This window comes from Centruroides sculpturatus, unplaced genomic scaffold (genome assembly GCF_000671375.1).
Source record: "Centruroides sculpturatus isolate CEXI.00-Female unplaced genomic scaffold, Cexi_2.0 scaffold1141, whole genome shotgun sequence".
Classification (NCBI taxonomy): Eukaryota; Metazoa; Arthropoda; class Arachnida; order Scorpiones; family Buthidae; genus Centruroides; species Centruroides sculpturatus.
The window spans coordinates 5,467-28,282 of NW_019385382.1; the positions used below are offsets into that span (position 1 = coordinate 5,467).

Below are 22,816 nucleotides of genomic sequence, written 5' to 3' on the forward strand. Positions count from 1 at the left end.
CCAAAAGAATAAGCAAGTACAAGGACAACATATGTATTAATAGCTTTGATAGTATGTTTTGCATTTAGGTGTGTTTTTAACTGCATGTAATTTGTTCTGTATTTGAGTGTTAACCTTTGTTTTATCTGTGATTGTTCTGTAAGTTTGGCCTGTTAGAATCCTAAATATTTGTGAAACTTGCCCTCTTCCATGGGCTAGATAATATCTCCACTTCTGAATACAAAGTCTCCTTTCTTCAGCACTCCTTTTTCAATGTGAGTGTTTTTCATTTGTCTAGTCCAAACACCATTTGTATATCATTTGTGTGTGTGTATGTAGTTTCTAAGAGATGAAGAAGTTGATTCTATGTGGTGTGGATGAGTAAAATTTGATATTGCTCATTTACATGAGATGTGATAATGTGAACAATATTGTTTTGTTGTGTCTGATATTGTAACCATATTATGTTTTGTTCAATGTTTTAAATAAAAGGTAAAGTACAAGGCTGAACCAAAGAGGACTCAAGGAATTTTCTTGAAAAATTCTTCACTTGATGTATATTTGATTTGTTTTTATGTGAATGTTATGGAGGTTAAGATGTAATGTCGTTTTCCAGTGAAACATGGTAAAATAGGGAAACTAATGAGTTGGGGATGAATTTTGTAGATGTGAAGTGTGTGTAGCAGCAAAGTGTGTGGGACATTGTTGAATAATTTTCTGTAATCAATGTATGCCATGTATATGTTTGTGTTGCTTATGAACTTGCCATAGGATAACAGAGTCAATGAATAGTTGTTATTTGCAACCTTTGAGATTTCTACAGCAGCGTTTTTGTTGTTCTGTAAGTATGCCATGTTCATCAATATGATTGTATATTTTGTTTGCAATGCAAGAAGTAAGAATCTTGTAAAGTGTTGGAAGAAATGTAATTGGTCTGTACTGTGCAGGGTCTTTGGTGGGTGTGTTTTTTGGTTTCATATAGGTGATGCCTTGCATAAGAAAAATTGGCATGTTTTGTGGATTGTTGATAATATGAGTTAGAAGTTTAGCTAGTTCCTGGTGCAGGATGTGAATTTTTTTTTACCAGAAATTATAAATGTTGTCTACACCAGGTGTTATCCGGTTCTGAGCTTTCTGCATTGTGCAATGGATGTCTTGTGTATTTATTTAAACACAATGCATACTAGGTGTGTCCTGCATGTTTTTGCTCTTCTTTTTGATACAGTCTGCATCAGCATTGCACTTAACAGCAGTAGACCAAAGAGAAGACTGATAATTTGCAAGTTCCTCTTCAGTTGGCATACCATTGTGTTGGGAATCAATAGAAAATTAGGTATTAATTTGCCTTTAGTAGAGTTTTTCATTGTGAATAATTTATTTTGTTTTGTCTGTACAAAGCAAATTTTGTATCATTTGAATCGTTGTGCTTTGGTTGCAAGTTTTTGTTTGAGTGTCTGTATTCTGTGATGTGGACTTTGTGATGTTTGTGCTTTGTGCATGTTTTAATTTTCTTGAAAAGTTTTTTACTTGTTTCAGTAATTTAGATGTTGTTTTGTTATTAAAATATTGTGACAGCCTAGTTGCTATCTAATATTGTTTATTTATGTTTCTATTCTTCTTTGCCAGGAAGGACTTCTGAAGTGTTTTTGATTTGTATTCTTCTGACTGTTGATGCAGTTCTAGTCCATGGTAGGTCATTACTATGACTGCACCTGCATTGACTAGTGTGTGAAGATCTGAGAGTGCAGAAATAGAATTGTGCAATCTGGTAATATGTAAATGTTCACATAGTATAGAGTTTTCCCTATTAGTTTAGAAGTGTTGATTTCAGGAATGCTTGGCCATTGTGCAGGGTTCGTGCATGTAAAAGAAGTGAGTGCTTCCTGGAAAAGAAGAGAGAGAATATGAGTTAAAACTAAATCTATTTCAGACAGTGAAGAACTGTTATTGTCATCATCAGTGAAAATAGTGGTGGTAGAAACAGTATTGTCAATGCATGTATCTTGATGAACCTGATGGATTATGTGATCATTGATGTTGGGAGTATTTGTTTGCTGATGTAATTGTTCTGCAATTTGTTGTTTGATATGTTCTAGTGTTGTTTGTGGTGTAAGGTTGTTATGTATAATTGATTTATTTAATTAACAACCCTTTGTGCAGTGACTTTGAGATGAGGATATTGTTGTGAAAAGAAGTGATGTAACTGTTGTCTGTATACTATCATGCCTGTTTTTTCAAGTTTTGTGATGGAGAAGTAAGTATGGACAATAAACTCATTCAGTTCCTATGTCCACTTCATCCATTGGCATGGTTTACCTGCCTTAGTGGTCTCACTGTCTCAGAAACATCAAGATTAGTCGAGTTTCCCACAACTGGTATGGACATTGCAATAGCCATACTTGGATCAGTGCTGCTTTCACCAGTGGTAGCCAAGGGAGACTGACATATTTTTCGAATGAGAATCTCTGCCTAACTCACAAGCACAGACCTTGTTAACTCAGGTGATATCTGAGTCTGTATTATATTTGGATTGTGTTATCACCATGGTTAGATCTCCACAGATGTGGGTTCAGTCACTCTTGGCTTCATTTCTCTCCACAAACCTCACTGGTAAGGGTGACCCTACCAGGAGCAGAAGCTCCAGCCAGCATATCTCTATGGTTCATCAGAATTACTGAGCTCTCTCACCACAGCAAGGTAGTGACTGGTGAGAGAGTTGTTATTATTGCTATTATTATTATTTTTATTGGTATTATTATTAAAAATGTTATTATTGAGTGGAACTCTGCATAAGTTAGAAAGTATTCTGTTGGTGATTAAAGTTTAAAGCAATCATATGACCACTAAACATGATTTTTTGCAAATAAGTACAACTCGGCAATGTTGTACTTATTTGCAAGGCCAATGTTGCGATGAGGTCAGAATTATGAAATTCAAGTTATGGTCTGAGATATTCAAGGTCAAAGTTTGCCATAGTAAAGTCTATGAGCCAATTGCTGGTCACATGCTACATGTCAATCTAATTTTCCAATTGCTTTCAATTTACATTGATCTCTACAACAATTTTTTATTTTGATCTTATGATGGGCATTTAACATGTACAATACAAGCTGCAGTTGTACATGTGTATGTTTTAATCAATTGCTTAGGTTAGTAGACCAATGGCTACATGTGAGTGTTTTAAATGTTTCTTGACATTTTTGACATTAGATTTGCACATCCTTCCCAGAACTTGCATGCTTTAAACTGCTTTAGACAGAATGTTATAAGCATTTCTCCACATTTGTATTTTCATGTAAATCTGAAGCAGAAAAACCTATGTTGCAGAGCTGGGCCGTGTTCAGTAACACAGAACACCTAAGTTAGAATTCTGAGTGGCTTAGTGAGCGGAGCTAAGAATACAAAAGAAGCTAGTGGTGGGAGGAGTCAAGCAGTAGTTAGAAACGAGTTCAACATTGCAGCATAACTAGACTTAGCAAGAATTCTGCATTACTGAACATGGCCCTGTTTCATCTTCCTAGAAAATACCTAATAATGTGTAAGTATAAATAAATTATTATAATGTACAGTACATTGAGTAATTTATATTTATTAATTGATCTGTCTTTTCACATGAATGACAAACAATTATAAATTTTTCCTTTAGGACAGAATTTTTTTTGTTCATTAAATCAACAGTCAACTATATTTTTAAAACCAGCAATAAGAAATAAGTACTATTCTTAAAGATGATTTGCAAGTGCAAATCATCTTTAAGTTGGGATACACTGCAAACTATGATTTGCAGTGTATCCCAACAATAATAAATGGAATTTTAATATTTTATTTGGAGTAACTTACAATAAATTAATAATTAGCAAGAAAATTAACTTAAAATATTCCATTTTAAAACATAATACTATTATTACAAAAATTATTACTATATAACTGGATTGCTGTATATTAGATCTCTATTTAATACGTCTCTGTAATCTAACAAATGGTAGACGGACTCACAGCAAATTTTCAGTTAGGAACTACAATTTTATTCTCAAAATTGACAAATGCATTTCAGGTTGGCTCAGTACATCCCAACCCCTCATCAGTGCTAATTTTTAAAAATAATAAAAGCAAAAATAGTCAGTTCATGACAACAAACATACCAACAGAAAAAATTTTTTCTTACACACTTAACTCTTAAAGATAAAAAAATTGTGCATGGGACACCAACACAACTATAACACCAACACATGCTATACATCAATATAGCATGTGTTGGTACCGTAGAGATATCATACAAGCTCAAAGAGCACTTGAAGTGTTTAATACCACCGGATAACCTCATCACTAAAAACAAAACTTTTTAATGACTATTTTGTAGAATTAATAATGGTGTATAAAAACAACATACATTACTTACTGTTAAAATATATAGTGATATAAACAGTTTATGAACAATAATTTACAAAAAACCAAGTTAAAACCTTAGCACCTTTGAGCTTGTACGATACCTCTACGATGTATTGATGTATAATATGTGTTGGTGTTATAATTGTGTTGGTGTCCTATGCACAATTTTTTTATCTTTAAGAGTAAGTGTGTAAGAAAAAATTTTTTCTGTTGATATATTTGTTGTCATGAACTGACTATTTTTGTTTTTATTATTTTTAAAAATTAGCACTGAGGAGGGGTTGGGATGTACTGAGCCAACCTGAAATGCATTTGTCAATTTTGAGAATAAAATTGTAGTTCCTAACTGAAAATTTGCTGTGAGTCTGTCTACCATTTGTTGGATTACAGAGACGTATTACATAGAGATACAAAAATTATGTTGTATTGTTACTATAATTATAAAAAATTCCAAATATGCTGTATAATTTCTAACAATAAAAATACTATTATAATTACCTTGAATCTCATCTTGGTTTTGATTAGAATTATTTAGATCTGTATCTTCTTTTTTACAGGCAGATAAATAATATAACTCTTTTGTTTGTAGAGAGTTTGTTAATGCATTACTATTTAGACATTTTGAGACTCTCTCTGAAGTTTCTGTTTTTGTAAATGACTTTGATAATTTAGAGAAGGAAGAACTTTCAAATTTTGTATGTGGAATATTTGAATTTATTGACTGATTAATTGTAGAAACTACTTCAGAGGACTCTGACAATAAAGAGTCAGATTGATTGAATCGCCTATAATATTAAAACTTTTATTAGAAAAATTTTATAGTTTTATTATTATCTGTTATAATAAATAATAAATCTGTTACAAAAATAAAATATAACAGATATTTATATCAAGTTAAATTTTAGTATTATACATTTTATTCAATTTTGAAAGTTCTAAAATTAGTTGTTATAATATTAACACTACAGGGTGTCCCAGAAGTCTTTCCCTGATTACAAACATACAGAAGGCAGAAAATATGGCACATACACACACATCTTTTATCTTGAATTGCAGGTAACATATTCACATTTTTGTGTGTACAGTACATACATACTCACTGTTACTTTGTTTGCTACAGTACAATCACAGCCAATACCTATCTTGATATGTTGCAGTTATGTGTTTTGCTACAGATTCAGGACATTCCAGACTTAATTTTCCAACAAGATGGTGCACCACCTCATTGTGGGTTAGATTTTCATGCCTATTTGGATACAGCGTTTCCAGGAAGATGGATCATGCATGGTGGTCCCATCAACTGGCCTCCACGATCACCAGACATAACTCCAAAGGAAGACATCCAGTGGTGTTATGTCAAGGACCAGGTTTATCAAACACCAGTGAACGACATCACAGCATTACGGCACAGAATTACTGCATCATAACATCCATCCCTCACGATATGTTGAGCAACACATGGGTGAAATTGGAATATTGCCTGGATATCCTTCAAGCAACAACAGGAGCACGCATTAAAATTTATTAATGAGTATGTATGTACACACAAAACTTGGATATGTTACTTGCAATTCAAGATAAAAGATGTGTGTCTATATGTCATATTTTCTGCCTTCTGCATGTTTGTAATCAGGGAACGAGTTCTGGGACACCCTGTATTTCTAAATCATTTAATACAAATATAAAAATAATCTACAAATTGATAACTTCTATTTAATATTTTTGATATTAAATATTTTAATATAATATTTAATTTGATTTATTGACATACAATAGCATATTCAAACATTGTGAGACTCAGCACTATGTAATTTATTTACATAACTAAATCATAACATAATGTTTTGACAATAAAATTTTGTCAGATAACTGTCAACTCTCACACCTAGGAGTTAATCATTTGTTAAGTTCTCAGCAGTAAAAGCGATGCTTTCTCATAACATCATGACCTATTGTCTTGATTTCATCAGTTGAATATAGCAAGGAACTGCAAGTTTAGGCAGTCGTCACTAGTTCCTCAATCGAACCCCTCATTTTTCCTTGTGTTCTAACTTATGGATACCCTGTGCTCCTTAGGATACCTCATTTTTGGAAACCTCCTCACCTACTGCCATAATATCTATTTTTCACTCAGAACTGTCAGAATAAGAACTGTCCTCCAGAATTTTCTTCCTTTCTGTCCAACCGGCTCACAGCAGATCAAGATCTCCTACAAGATCGTCTACCTTCAGAACATCACAACCAAGATCCTCTAAAAGGTATTTATCCCAGCACATATCTCATGTAAACTCTCTCTCGCAACCGCTAGAAGGATAGGCTAAGTCAGTATAACCTAATATATCTATTGTGTATTGTATCGTGTATTCCTCTTCATTGAAAACAAATGATTATTTAGTTGTAAACTTTTGTATCTGTGTACTTTATTTTCATCAGGCTGTCTCTCAGTCCATCCAGAATCTGATTGCTCGCATATGAAGCTGCTCGTGTGACCTACATTCTAATCACGACCTATGTTCTAATTCTATACAACCTACGCCATCTTGGCTTCCGTGTCAACCGAGACATGGTAGTGTCAGTCCTGACAAGGCACTAAAGGGTGCCGACCCTCTTGTTTCCAATAAACAAGTTTTTGGTGAACATGCAATATGGAGAGACAAACTTAAATATTCATTTACTGTTACATTAAATAATATTCTATCAGATGAATTTGGAGGAAAATTCACATGTAATGATCTAGTGGAATGTATAGTTAAAACAGCAATGTCCCTAAATTTAATTTATGATGTTATATGTTGTTTAAAACGTACAGATTTAAGATATTTATGGTATGATAGTGAGTGTTGCACAATGAGAAAAAATCTGTGAAAGTTGTTTAAGAAGGCAAAAAGTTAAATATAGATGAATGTTGCACTTTGTATAAAAATTATTTAAAAGAATATAAATTACTAGCTTACCCGTCGCACATTGCTGCGATCTCAGAAGAAAGGAAATTCAAGCAAACTCATTATGATAAAATTCAATTTACATTTTATTATTTTTATTGAAACTTATTATTATTCATTTTCATCGGGAAAACATTTCAAAGTGTTGTTTCAATTCTCTTTATTTATTGGAGTGTTTGTGGATACATGATATTTTTTGTTTTTCCGTCTGGTGCGTACACGAATGAATCGGAAGGTTTTTCGACGCGTGAGCCGGCCACATACAGTTGTCCATGCGAGAAGCACGGATTCTCCAAATTTAGCCCACACACTCGCTGCGATTGTCAGAAGTGTGATATTCCCCATTTTTATATATATTTTTAAATCCTTTATAATTTTAATTATTTAATTGCTCCTTCCTCTCTTCCTTGGCATGTTGTGAAATTTCTGATAGTTGGATAATAAACCGTTTTATTGTAATTTGTCTTTTTAAATTATTAGATGATATTAAAATTTGGAAAAGGGGATCCCTAGATCGGAAAATAGGTGAATTTCCTTCTACAACTTCGGTTGCTGTTCGGTATACAGTTAAAGTTTTAACAAAGTTTGAGCAAATACGTAATTAGCAAAAAAAAAGTTGAAATAAAGTGATTAAACAAACATTATTACGAATATCGTAAATAACAGTTCACAAATGCATATATAGAAATATTTTTTGAAGGGGGAAATGGTCTTCACAATTTGAAATCGATCGAATACACTGTGCTCGAATGCTCGTGTAAACGCGCGCCATCTATCGTAGGATAAATGTATTATGCCAAGAACCTTCACGGGAGTGTATTAAAAAACTTTCCAAAGTTTTATGGCAATTGTACTATGCCACAAACCTTCGCCGGAGTATATTAAACAACTTCCCAAAGTTTCACGGCAATCGGATAAATGGTGTGGTAATGCAAGAAGGACAGACAGACACACACACATACATTCATTTTTATATATATAGATTATGTCAAAAGAAAAAAGAGTCTTGCTTTTGGAACTTAAATAAAAGATTGATGATCTCTAAAATATTTTGGCATATAATTAATGGCTTTAAACATAAAAGTTCATCATGTCATAGTTTAGGAATTTCCTTGGAAAAATGGTTCAATTTCTATGTTGCTAAATTTTCTATAGGTCATTATTTATGTATTAACAATGAACAATTGTTGATGTGTATAAAGTATTTCCAATAGGAATGGAATGTTTTACAGATTTTACACTGGAGGAGCTAAAAGGAGCTATTAATAATAAAAGCAATAGTTTCTTCTTTTTGGATTAGACTGTTGAAACTATACGATAACAGTTATGTTAAAGTAGCATATAACAAACTGTATAAATTAAGTTTGATGACAAATAATTATACATATAACTGGACATTGGCATTGAAAAATCTGTTAGATTGACACAGTTTCTCATTTCTATGATTGTCACAAGATCCTCATTTGATTGAAAGTTATCAAACATTAATTATAAAAGTGTGTTGCAAACAGAGCATACAAGAAGATTGGTCTTTGTTGGAAAAGAATAAGCATTTTCAATTATATCATGTTTTTAAAACAACTTATATGTGTGAGGATTATTTGTTTATGGACATAAATTATCATGTAAAATGATTAATTCTACAGCTGAGATACAGTCAAAATTATATTTTAACATATAACACTAGACTAATAATAGGTCCTGAGAGAATTTGCAGTAACAGTAGTTTGCAAACATATGAAACTTGGGAACATGTTCTTTCACTGTATCAAATTTGAAACAAATAGGAAGAAGCATTTGACAAGATTTAAATCCTGAAATATATCAATAATTAATTTATTGCATTTTTCAAAAAATGATTATTATTGTGTATTTTATTTTGTCTTATCCTAAGCTATTTCATTAATTTGTTAAATTTTCAAGTGTATTATACTAACATAAAAACAGTTCATTTATATCAGGGCTTATCACATCAGTTAACATGAATACAAAATTTATTAGATTCAATATACCAGGGGTGACCAACAAGTCGATTGCAATTGACCAGTCAATCGCAAAGACAATTTTGGTCAATCGCTTGCGATGTCTTCACTTAATGTGTTACACTTGTAACTGAATGCAATGTGTGAACATAACGTGCAAATGCAACTGTAGTGATATCGGACCTCCGCGTCCTCCCTCCGATGAGGTTTTGTTGGTCCATGTGCAATCCATTTGCGTACAGTTGTAAAAGGGGAATAAGAAATGTAGACAAAGGGTTGTAAAACCAAAAAAGGCAGGAAGAGGGACAGAGAGAGTAAATTGGGACACAGTAGAGAGAGGAAGGGTGAAGTGGTGGTCCCCAAAAGTGACAACAGTGAGTTTCAATTTTTCTTCTGTTTAAAATGTAAGTACTTTTTCTTCATGTTTTAAATTAAATTGTGGCTTTTCTTATCTATCTAAACATAGTATGTATTTCACACCTCCCCTTGCCACTTAGACTATGCCTACAACAACAAGCTGATTGTCACACATTTTTAAGATAAAAAGTAGATCTTATGTACACAAAAGTTGGCCACCCCTGCAATATACAGTTGAGTTACAAAAGATCTTACAAAGATTAATTAACTATATATTGAATCTAATAAATTTTGTGGTGTGATAAACTGGTGTGATAAGTCCTGATATAAATGAACTGTTTTTATGTTAATATAATACACTTGATAAGCATAAGGGCAAAAAGCAAAAACAATATCACTACATTGCTAAATTTTACTAATTTCTGATTTACATAATATGTGTAAAAATGATTATTATTGTGTTTTATTGTGTAGTACTAAGCTATTATATTAATTTGTTATATTGTACTAACTTCAGTTTCTTTGTAATACTTTAATCACCTTGTAAGGATGATGTGATGTTATGTTATGTAACTGTGATGTTATGTAACTTCAAACAATAAAGAATTGAATATAAATAAAATTTATCTGGTAACCTGTGAGGTTCTCACTAGACAAGTGTTGTTTACCTTTACATTTATATTTATTATTATGTTGGGTTTACGGGTTATACTCGATTGACACCGGTGGCTGTGTACTATGCCAGACCAGAGTCAAGGCATAGCAACCAAAACAAAACTAAAATTAGTGTGTCAGTGTGTGTGTGTCTGTATTCAGGAATTTCCTAACAATATGACATGTATTCAATATAGTGGCCTTCTGTAGTGTGATGTATGTATTTCTATTCAATTGTAATGTTCCCAGGCTTTTGTGTAGTGTGTATATGGTATCACACCTGTAGAGAAGAGAACAACAAGTACAAGAAGCACCCTATCTATCCTCCACAGATTCCTTATTTCCTGGATGAGTTCTGTATACTTGCTGATTTTTCAGTGCATGCATTTTGTATATTATGAGTGTTTGAAATGGATATGTCTATAATGTATGTGATTTTATTGTGTTTGTCAATGAGTGTGATGTCTGGTCTGTTATGGTAAATTGTTTTATCTGTAATTATGGCTCTGTCATAGTACAGTTTGTGCATGTTGTTTTCCAATACTGTCTGTGGAATATACTTGTAGTATGGTTCGTGAATGTCTACCAAGTTGTGTTTCTTTGCAAGCTCTTGGTGTATTATATTTGCTACTTGATTGTGTCTATGTAAGTAATCTGTCTGTGCCAAGAGCTTGCAACCAGAAGTGATGTGTTGTATAGTTTCTGGCATAATGTGACATTTTCCGCATGTGTCATTTGTGAGTGTTGTATCTTTGAGTATGTGTTTTCTGTAGTTTTTAGTATTTATTACCTGATCCTGTATGGCAATCATGAATCCTTTCATCTCCCCAAAGAGGCATCCCCGAGCTAACCAGCTGTTTGATGCAGTTTTGTCAACAAAATCCTGGGCCAGGTCATAGGGATGCCTGCCATGGAGTGCCTTTTGAACCCACGATTGCTTAACGGTGTCTATGCTTTTTATGTTGTGAGTGTAAATTTAATGGTGTTTTATTTGAGTCTGCTAGAGTTACTGCTTTATGTAACTGTGATGTTTCTTGTTTTTTGTAGAAAAACTTTTGCAGTGACTGTATTTGTTTGTAATGAAGGTTAACTATGTTGATCAGGCCCCATCTGCCATCTTTATGTGAAAGGGTTAATCTTTCTATGGCGGATTTAAGATGATGTTGTTTATGCTTAGTAAGTGTTGTTCTTATTTTCCTTTGGAGTTGCTCAAGATATGTGCGAGTCCAATGTATAACACCAAAAGAATAAATGAGTACTGGGACAATATATGTGTTTATTGCTTTAACTGTGTTCTGAAAATAGCATTTAACCTACTTTGGTATTCTTTAATTAATCTTTGCTTTATTTGTGTATGTTCTGTTAGTTTGGCCTGTTGGAATCCTAATACTTGTAGACCTCACCCTCTTCCATGGATTCAATAACGTCTCCATTTCCAAGTGCAAAATCTTCTTTCTTCAGGATTCCTTTTTCTATGTGAAGTGTTTTGCACTTATCTAGGCCAAATTCCATTTGTATGTCTTTGGTGTCTGAATGTGAGATTTCTGGAATCGATGAAGTTGTTTTTGTGTGGATGCATAAAGTTTTATGTCATCCATGTACATGAGATGTGACAGTGTAAACTGTGTTGTTTTTTCATGTCTGATATCGTAATCATATTGTGTGTTGTTTAACATATTAGATAATGGGTTCAAGGCTAGGCAGAACCAGAGAGAACTCAAGGAGTCTCCTTGAAAAATTCCTCGCCTAATGAATATTTGTTTTGTTAGTATTGAAGTATTATGTACCCTGAGATGTAGTATTGTTCTCCAGTATCGCATAGTGTTTTGGAAGAATGCAATGAGTGATGGATATATTTTGTATATGTGTAGAATATGTAGCAGCCAACTGTGTGGAACAATGTCAAATGCATTTCTGTAGTCTATTTATTATTATTATTAATTAACAAAAACAGTGTTCTGTATACATATCCATATTCCAGTTTCTTAATAAATTACATCAGTTACAAAGCATTTGTCATATTGTACAGATATATGTAAATCTCAGATAATTCAAAGTCATGATTATTTTGTCCTCTGAATTTCAAGCTAACAAGAATTTCCTGTATATACTCTTTAACTGAAATTAGTAGTGTTTTACCCCTGTACATCATACTTTTCCTGTTAGCAATAGTCATGCTGATCATCTATCTAATTCCTTTCAGGAGAAAATTTTGAATTAAAATAATGTGACTTCTGGTTTGCATTGGAAGTTTGTATATAGTTAATTGATGCCTCCTGCCCCTAATCTTTCCATATTGGCTTTCATCTATCTAACTGTTCTTGAGATTAAGGAAGGATAGACAGATGACAGTAGGAATTTACAGATCTATAATTTTTCAAATTGCAGCCCAATAACAAAATATACTTGTAGAGCAGAAGGGTTTCTATGGGAAGTCCAATTTCAGGCAATTTATGAGAGTTGGTATTATTATGATGATTAGAAGGGAACATTTTACCAGAATTCTCAGATCACATCATCATGTATAACAGATACATCGACAATGTCCTCATTTTGTGGTGTAATGAATATGACATTGAAAGCTTTATTTATATGAAAAGTCAATGATAAATCCATACAGCCTGTAGCTCAATTGTGAACAGAAGAGCTATAGAAATGTGCATTTCGTAGACCTATCAATTATTTTGAGAATGGAGAAATAACTAAAAAAGTTTATAGGAAATGAGAATATCATCTGCTGTACATCACTGCAATACTGAATAATCCCTTCACCTTTGAGATCACAGCCTTTATAGCCCTAATAAGAAGGAAATTCACACATTGCTCAAGCATAACAAAAACTGACCAGGAAATAAGATTCCTTACAGAAATTGTGAAGCAATATGGCTATCCATCAAGACTAATCAAGAAATTAATTTGTAAATATACTAACAAGGATCTGAAACAAAGAGACGCAATGAAAAATCAGGTTATTCCAGGGTTATTAATTATAATCACATATTTAAAAACATACACAGAGAAGTGACATGCACAAGTAATGACAACATCAGTTACAAACAAAACCTTAACTTATATCAACTATTGAAAAATGACAAAAATCAATGGGACCCCTCCAGAATCCTAGGGGATACAAAGTTCCAGTTTAAGACAACAGATTTGAAACTGAGTAAATATATAGGTTTAACATTTAACATCATTATCTGCATGCATTAAAGAACACCAATGGAGCAACAAAAAGGATATATAAGTAACTGCATTGGTAGCATGCACAACAACTTCAGAGATATAAGTCAATCTACGTGTGGTCAAGATAATCAGACCAATCAGAAAACAGGACGATCTTAGAAGCCTGGAGCAATTTGAGATACACTTATTCTCAAGAAATAAAAAAATATATAAATTGGAATGGAAAACTAGAAATGGAGACTTTATCAAGCACAAAGAAGGCAATGTGTGAAATTCAATAATAAGCAGATGGACAATAATTCCCAAGCACACACATTAATATGAAGTAAAGTGAAATAGGATTTTAATTGAAAGACTGCATTAAGAAAATATCTATATTCTATGTTATATATAAGTTTGGATTTATATTTATATGTATTTTTATTTTTATAATTTTTTTAGTTTTTAAGAATGTTAAAGAACATTAAAGTTTGAATTTCAAAATGTAAAATTTAAACTGTTCTAAATTAGAATGTCATAAGGAATGGTAACATTTGTATCCAATAAATGTTAAATTTTTCAAATCTTACTCATCTGAAGATGGCCTTTGAATAAAGTCAAAAGCATTTGCAAATTAAAAAATAGGTTACTGGAATTAGAGTATAAGGAATGGTTTCCAGTTAAGAGAATCTACTTAACCATACTACTCCAGATATATATAAACTTTTAAACAAAATCTTAGAACTGATTGATGTAATATGCTATTCGTCCTTCATCTTTGAGGACAATACAAATAAACAAAACAGAAGGGATATCTCATACCCATGATTGGTCTATTCTTTGAACTTGTCTGTAATGTAGAAAGTGTAGTTATTCCTATATTCAATTCTTATTGTATAAAATATATCAATCATATTAAAATTATATGGTACAAGAAGGTTGACATTGTAATTTCTCATGAAGATAAATGACAACCTGTACAGGCTGAAACTAAAACTAGATCAAGAAAGCAGTCCTAATGTGCATTTTGGTGATATTGACATCACATTGGCCAGAGGTCAAATTCACATAAATATAGATAGGAAACAAACTTTCAACCTTCTGTGCATCCCTGCCAACTCACACAGCCTCTTAAGATATAAAATATCAGCATTTCAAGCACTCATCCCATTGCTCAAGTGTTTATGGCAGATGGAAAAATCTATATTAAATCTGTATCTAAAAAGCTATACTGAATAATTCCTCAGATTACTTAGTTGTTTCTTGATCTAATTGTAATTTACATACAAATAATGAAAAAACTAAGTGGTTATATTTTAACTCTGTCTGATTCAATAATTAATTAGAGATCTGTAAAGCAGCCACTTGTGGCCTTCCTACATATAAAGCTGAACACAGCCTTGACAGATATACTGAAGAAAGAAAATGGCTGAAGATATTTTTATTAGAAATAGGTTTTCTTAACTTGTATTTCAAAATATTAATAAATAGGAACAAGTATCTTAGTGGCCAAACATCTGGCAGAAAATCCAATTGTGAGAAGCCATGGGTAAAGTCGATCGTTTACTTTACCACTTATTCAGCAATGAGTCAGTGAGACTCGCTCACTTTGTCAATGGATGGCTTTATTTGGATATTTGGACAAAAGAACACAAATTCTCTGTCCAGTCAGGACTGACACCAGCTAGAGTAGTATATTCGCACCCTAACTCATGATAAAACTTTAAATGAATCTAAGAAGGAGGGCTTAATTCTATGAATGAGGATATCGTAAGTTCTTCAATAGGTCTATATGTAGTTTAATTAATTAATCAAACAAATTATTTGATTAACAACGAACAAATGATGATTAAAAGTTTTTGGAAACAACTATGTCTTTTTATCTTTAAAGAAAATTTTATCATCCAATGAAATTTTAAAATTAAAAAATTTTGTAATAATTTGCCGCCAGAGGGAGGAAAGAGGATAATCTACATTAAACAGCGCAAATTTCCAGTGGATATAAGGATCCAAAACTCCCGAACGGAGAAGGATGAATAAAGCAAGACATTGTAAGGTCATCAATTCCAATTTTAAGAAAAATTATTACTTTTTAATTGGTTTATTTCTGTGTTTTAAGGAACTTTTTCCAGGACAGCCACGTAGCCTAAAAAGAAAGGTCTAGTCATCTGAAGTTTTTACTATGGAACATTAAAAAAAAAATAAATGATGGTCACCCAAGTTTTTGGAAATGACTACGTCTTTTTATTTTTAAAGAAAATTTTATCATCCAGTGAAATTTTAAAATTAAATGAAAATTTAATGAACAAAAAGGAAAATACAAATAAAAACAATATAATATCATATATACAGAGAGAGAGTTTACAAAATTATAAAAATACCTCTGTATTATATACTTTCCTTTCTTTATGGAGGTGGAAGTATGGAGACCAGGCACAAAATTATATGGCTTGACGAATCACTCGTTACGATTAATCCATGCTGAGTCTGATGTGCTAAATCCTTTTATACTTGAAGTTATCTCCAATGAGGAGTTAATTTCTTTGTCATATGACAATGAGTTGGGTTAGTTCAGAGTTTAGTCATTGGATACGATATGACTTTTTCAAGGAAGCAAATAGTTGGGAAAGGAAACTGTATTTCCTTATCCTCTCTTAATTTCCTTCAAAAAGTGGAAAAATGTACAATTTTAACATCAAAGTATTACGTTGATTTTTAAAATTTAGAAAGATAAATTAATCTAATATTCGGATTCTCAAACAATGAAATATCAAAGAAAAATAAATTTAAAATACTTTTTCGGTAAAGATTAATGAAAGTTGAAGATTTGCAATATTATCAAGTAAAAATATAATTGCAGATGGAATGACTAATTAATTAGGACCAAAACTGCTACAGAAAGCAATATGATATTATGGATTATGTGAAACTGCTTAAGGCAGTTTGTTAAATTATATATAAAATGCCATATCATAATTTTTTATGTATCTTCATATTTTCATAGCTATTTGCTCCCTATTTAAACCACAGACCAAACAAACTCTCTTGTTTCCCTCTTCATTTTGATATAAAAAATGCAGTTCAGTTCTGCTCTAGTAACGATGTGTATTGGTTGTCTTGTTTTATTAAGTTTAACTCACATTCATTTATATCCATTTAACAAAAAATTTAAAAACTTTTCTCAGACACATCATAACTATATTAAACTGTAGAGGATTATATAGCATGTTGAACTTATATAATTAATATGTTGAAGGGGAAGTTATGTAACAACATCATCTTTTTTTTCTACAATAAATACTAACTAGAACAGTAAATTAATATAAAATAACTCAAAATATGATTTACTTAAACTACTACTAACTTTTTATCCCAATTTTTGATTGTTTTCTATCATCAAAAGAAAAGTGATTGCACAATCAATGAAAGCATTTTTCCACAGTTGCACAGACCTTCAACACATCATCCAACAAGCAAGCAATTCAAATTATTTATAATTGCATATTGGTTAGGAGTATAATGACTTTTTACTCATTTTTGTATACTAAAGCAAAAGAATCAGTTTGTATCATTTTATTTAAATTATTCTAATCCAATTATTCATAATATGTTAAACTTTATACACAAAGCAAAAATGAAATATATAGTCTATAAATCAAATTTACATCTTCAAATTAAGTTTGCAAATTTTACATATATAAATTATTATATACAAAAACATTTCTTACCTTTTTGTTCCTTTTATTTTTGACTTTGTAGATGTTTTATTAAAACTATGTGGTACAACATGATTTAGAACAGGTGATTTTTTAAAATTACTGTTGAATAAGTTGTTTTCTTCTTTAATGGAAGCTTGTTGGAAAACAGGTTTTTCCAGTTTTTCAATTTGAAGTTTCAGCTAGAATAGAATTAATTAATTATTAATAATAAATCAATGCTTTAGAATACATTTAAAATATAAATTAAGATAACTGATATTTTTATTCATTATTTTGAAAAATGTTAAAATAATTATATTTAAAAATTATGATGATTAGTGTTCAGAAAAATCTAGATAATCTTTGGAATGCTAACTTTTTATCTTAGAAACTAAGATAATTTTCTTTGTTTTTTTTGTTTATATGTGTGTGAAATAAAAATTTCATTCATTTACAGTCAATCCCCCTATAACACGGGTTCCTATAGTTCGGATTCCTATATCATGGCAAAAAAATTGCGACAGTATTCGTACAAACATGCTAAAAAAAACTCCTATAATTCAGTAAAACGTCATCGCCGACTCGTGTCGTGACAGGATTGGTCGAATCTAGACCAATAGTGGATATTGCACAAACCGTTGAGTTTAAACGAGCAGCGGACCTACTAAAACCATTCATTATTTAACGTCCATAAAAATTATATTTATATTAATGATGTCTCCAAAGTTCAGCAAATTTTTCACAAAAAAAAAATAATTTATCAGGAAGCACACGAGCGCCATTCAATGACAAGCTCCATGACAAAAACAAGCTTAAGCAATGGCGTAGTCGAACGGTGCACACTCGGTAAGTAATCCTACAATTTTTTGTTTATAGCATAGTTTATATGGATTATTCCCAAAAAATTATACGTATTTTGGAAATGTTGAGTCGAATTAGTCTAGAATCAATTAATTTTATGGAAGAAACCTTTCAAACAGCCGTAGTCTGTAAACTGCATACGTGCCAGGCTGTGATTGGCTGGACTCGTAAAAAATGGATTCATAAAAACTGGAACGTATCTACCATGTTATAGAGGTGGTCAACTGTATATAATTTTAGAGGTACAGATAATTTTTGTTAGAATTGAAGCAGTCATTTACCATGGGGGTGACTAGTATATGAATATTCAATAGTAAGAAAGCTATGTTCAAATTTAAATGCATTTATCTTACTACAGTATTGTGCAAATTAATGTGAACACAAGTGAAAATTTGAAAAGAAGACATTTATTGGTTAAAGATGAATAGAATTGAAAAATGAATACAATTTAAATTGTTTTAATATGAAATATGTCCTCCCTTGGCTTTAATAACTTCTTGAACACGTTTTGGCATGGAATCAATGTCTTTTACAGTTTTCTGTTATTTGCTGGTCTCGAAACCATATCTGGATTATAGCTTCAATCAGTTTTGTTTTTGTTATGCAATCTATTTTATGAAGTCTAGCTTTTACTATAGCCACAGATTTTCAATCGGATTAAGATCTGGTGAATTTCCTGGCCATTCAAGGCATGATATCTTTTTGTCTTTGAAATATTTAATCATGACCTTGAAAACATGACAAGGAGCCGAGTCTTATATACTGCTTGATCATTGGCATCAACTTTTCTTAGTTCAACTTCCAATCTTTGTTCTAACAAGTCTCTCTATTTTTGCAAGTTCATCATGCCTTCAACCGGCACAAGGGATCTGGTACCTTTATAAGAAAAACAGCCCCAGAACATCTTCTTTAACAGATGTTTAACTGTTTGATCAATATCAGCTGCCGTAAGTTTTTTGTTGTCATTTTTTCTAACGTAACAAGATCATTGTCCTTGTACCAAAAAATGGCTCTCATCTGAAAACAACAATTTCCTCCAATCTTCAACAGTCCACAGCTCACAATATTTTTTGTCAAATCATATTGTTTTTTTCATCATGGCAGCAGTCAATAACTGTTTCTTTTGAGGTCTAACTATTTTTCTTCCACCTTCTGTAAGTGGTTTTGGTACAGTGGAGTCATGAACAATAACTCCAACATGTGCTAAGTCTTGCTGAAGTTCTTGACTGCTTTCTCTAGATTTAATTTACTTTCCCTTATTAAAAAAGCTTCATCCTTTGCTATTGTCTTTCTTTTCCTTCCACATTTCCCTTTTCTGTTCACCTCAATCGTCCCAGTGTCCATTTTTTGCTTCAAAATCTTGTTTACAGCTCCTAAACTCACATCACATTCCTTGGCAATATCTCTTTGAGTCATTGATGTGTGTTCACTCAAAGTAACAATCTTACCCCGTATTCACCAAAGCGAGTTAAACAGAGTTGACGAACTCCAGTTTAGATGTAACTCGAAGTCAGATCACGAGTTATTCTTCTTTCATATTCACATAAAAATATAACTCTAGAGTAGCGAAACTCTAGAGTTAACATTTTAAAACAATCCTGCATTTGAGATTAAACAAGTCTTCTTTCATAAGCAGAGTCTTGATTGGTTGAAAGCAAACATGTGTAGAAAATGGCAGAAAGTAAAATGGAAAATAATGCACGCTGTAATTTTACTAATTTTGAGAAGGAAATTCTACTCGAATTAGTTGAAAAGTATAAATCTATAATCGAAAACATAATTTTTCAATGACGTAGAAACTAAATTGTGACCAATTCGTTCTAGTATGTTTCTTACGCTCTCTTTTGGCAAATGATATCAATTAGTGATGCCACGAATAGTGATTTTGCCGAATACCGAATACCGAACATTCAGCTACGCTCTTGGCCGAAGCGCCGAATATTCGGCAGCCGAATGTTCGGCAAAATATGTGTACAGTACATTTCGCGGGTGATATGTTACGACCTGATACATTACGGTGGGTGCGGTGGCGACACTGCGGGCACATTTGTTTTATTTGCGAGTAGATCATGTCACAACATGCATTATTTGTTCATTGTTACATCAAATTGCGTTACTAATTATTACTAAAAAATATCACTGTATCACTTTATATGAAAACTGTTCGCCTAGATCGGACGGCAGACCTTTACAAGTGGTGGTCAGCAAACGCAAAACAGTATCCAAGCCTGACAGAATTCGCTAAGATTTATCTATCGTCTCCCAGCAGTAGTGTATATAGTGAGAGGCTATTTTCAGAAGCAGGTATAGTTTATGAGGAAAAGCGCAATCGTTTGCTATCAACAAATGCTGAAAAAATTGTTTTCATTCATTACAACTTACCACTGATAGATTTTAAGTATTAAATGTAATAATTTATGATTAAAATAAATACGTTTTTGAGTAATATGTGCGGTTTTTTTTTCATGATTTGGTATTCGGTATTCGGCCGAATGTTGCGTACTATTCGGCCGAATACCAAATATTAAAAAAAGTAGCCGAATACCGAATAGTAGCCGAATATTCGTGGAATCTCTAATATCAATATAGAAAGTTGTAATTGTTCAATTGTTCAAGGTCATTTCTTCTTGGAGAAATAATTCTTTGTTCCATACCGCCAACTTCTTTGTTCCATACAATCTATATAATATAACAAATAACAAATATGTACTGGAAGTAGAATAAGTTAAAAAATAAACTACACCGATATAAATCCAGCAAAATTTAATAAAATAATAATGTTTTCAACCATTATTATTTTATTAAATTTATTATAATTTTATTAAATTAAATTGTAGATCTATATAATCTAGATATTTCAGATTTTCTAGCATCTCGGCTTCGTCCTCGTCGAATGTCCCCATTTTTCCCTAAAATAGATCGCTTTGCACAGACATCAAACCCAAAGTTATCGTCTACTCACTGATTTTCTAGAGTTAGAGTTATTGTGTTTGACTCGAGATTCACAGTTGGTGAATACCAATTTACCAATAACGTGAGAGTTAACTCTAACTCTAACTTGCATTGGTGAATATGGGGGTTAGTGCGCTTTTTGGAAGTAATATCCATCTTCAAAAAAAAAAAAAAAAAGCTAATAAAGCCTCAGTTCAGCTTAACTTCACCAAAAACACAGTAGTTAGAAAAAAATAACAAAATGCAACACATCTGTAGCTTGGTATGTCTTATTACTCACTGACTGTCAGATCAGTAAAAGAAAATGGCTGCTACATTGACATAAACGTGTTGCCAATTACAAAAAAAAAAAAAAAAAAAAAAAAAAGCAAAATTGTGTTAATTATAATGTGTTCACATTAATTCGCACAGTACTGTAGCATGGACTTAAATGTTTTAGCTTTTTAAAAATCATTTGCAACCAAAATAAAGCACAGTTTCAGGAAACAAAATCTTCAATGATCAACACAATTGTAAAACAAGATTTTTGTGTACAGTTTCTGACATTTGGACAACCAACAACAAGAGTTACATGGGAGTGACCATTCATTATATTGACTCAAATTCATATGACCATAAATAATTTTTTTAGCCTGTTACAAGTTCCAATACAAATGCATACATGACAGAATTGCTAATCTCTTATAACAAATTTTCTATGACTTTACAACATGTGGAGGAAAATAATTCATACAGTAACAGACAGTGTAAGTAACTTTGGAAAAGCATTTAATATATAAAAACCATAAAATAAACTGAAATGATATATAGCAGGGGTGGCCAACCTGCGGCTCGTGAGCCGCATGTGGCTCTTTGAATGATTATTTGTGGCTCTCAATAAATGTACCCGAGTTCCCTTTTCATTTTTGTGTTATTATATTTTTAAAAATTATTATCGTTCTGTATGTGTTTCAAAATGTCTTTTAAATTACTAACAACAAATATGAAAAATTAAGTGCAACGTTGTAACAAATTTAATTTCCGTCCAAGTTAAGAATGATATGACTCATGGAAAACTGCGCGAACGAACATAAACAGTGGCATAATCGTCCGTTATCGACCGACTCCAGACCGATTTTGAATTTGTAAACTGTCATTGCAATGGACAGCTGACATTGTGCTCTGGAAGAAACAATTTGTATCACTCTTGCTACGGATATAATTTGTAATCTGGAATTTTTTGCATACCTTTTTAATACGTATTTAATTGCGGCTCGCGAAAAATTTCAAATTTTGAAAAATGGCTCGGACTATCAAGAAGCTTGGCCACCCTGAATATATAGACTCTCACCTAAACATCAAATTTCCAGCAAAACACCCAAATTCAACATTCAAACATTTTCAGCTACTCGTTAATCGGCCTTCATCAGGAAATGTGGCTGATTAACAAATGGCTGAAAACGTTTGAATGTTGAATTTGGGTGTTTTGCTGGAAATTTGACATTTAGGTGAGAGTCAAAAAGCTTTTAAGTGTTTTAGTATGCTATTAATGACAATTTAACCTCAGAAACTTTTAATTTAGATGAAGAGACAAATAACTGGGAAAATGCAGTTGATGAAAGAAATTCTAAAACACTGGATTTTTCAGATCTTTTTAGCAGATGTTTAGACAATGAGGACAAAGTTTTTTGCCAAAATAAATGAAATGTTTTTATCATACAGTAAACTTAGTAGCCATTAAAGATTCAATGCAAACATCAGATTACAACATGAAACACAAATCTGCATTTAAGAAAGTGTCAACATTGTGGAATTTAGTGAGTCAACACACAAAAGCTAACAATGAAGTTGAAAGTAT

General features: G+C 32.0%; 1 protein-coding gene across 2 annotated transcripts in view; it reads right to left on the bottom strand.

The window, feature by feature from the left end:
• Positions 1–4,589: 4,589 nt before the first annotated feature.
• LOC111638372 (male-specific lethal 1 homolog) overlaps positions 4,590–22,816 on the bottom strand; it is a 42,972-nt gene continuing 24,745 nt past the window's right edge. Inside the window, exons 2-4 of one of the 2 annotated variants that reach the window (XM_023384074.1) lie at positions 17,197–17,366; positions 16,833–17,012; positions 4,590–5,153 (exon numbers count right to left, since the gene is read on the bottom strand). In XM_023384074.1, the coding sequence (XP_023239842.1) occupies positions 17,000–17,012; positions 17,197–17,366 (183 nt within the window). In that variant the 3' untranslated portion in view covers positions 4,590–5,153; positions 16,833–16,999. The remainder of the gene's footprint in view (positions 5,154–16,832; positions 17,013–17,196; positions 17,367–22,816) is intronic. The other variant, XM_023384073.1, reaches the window with a different exon arrangement.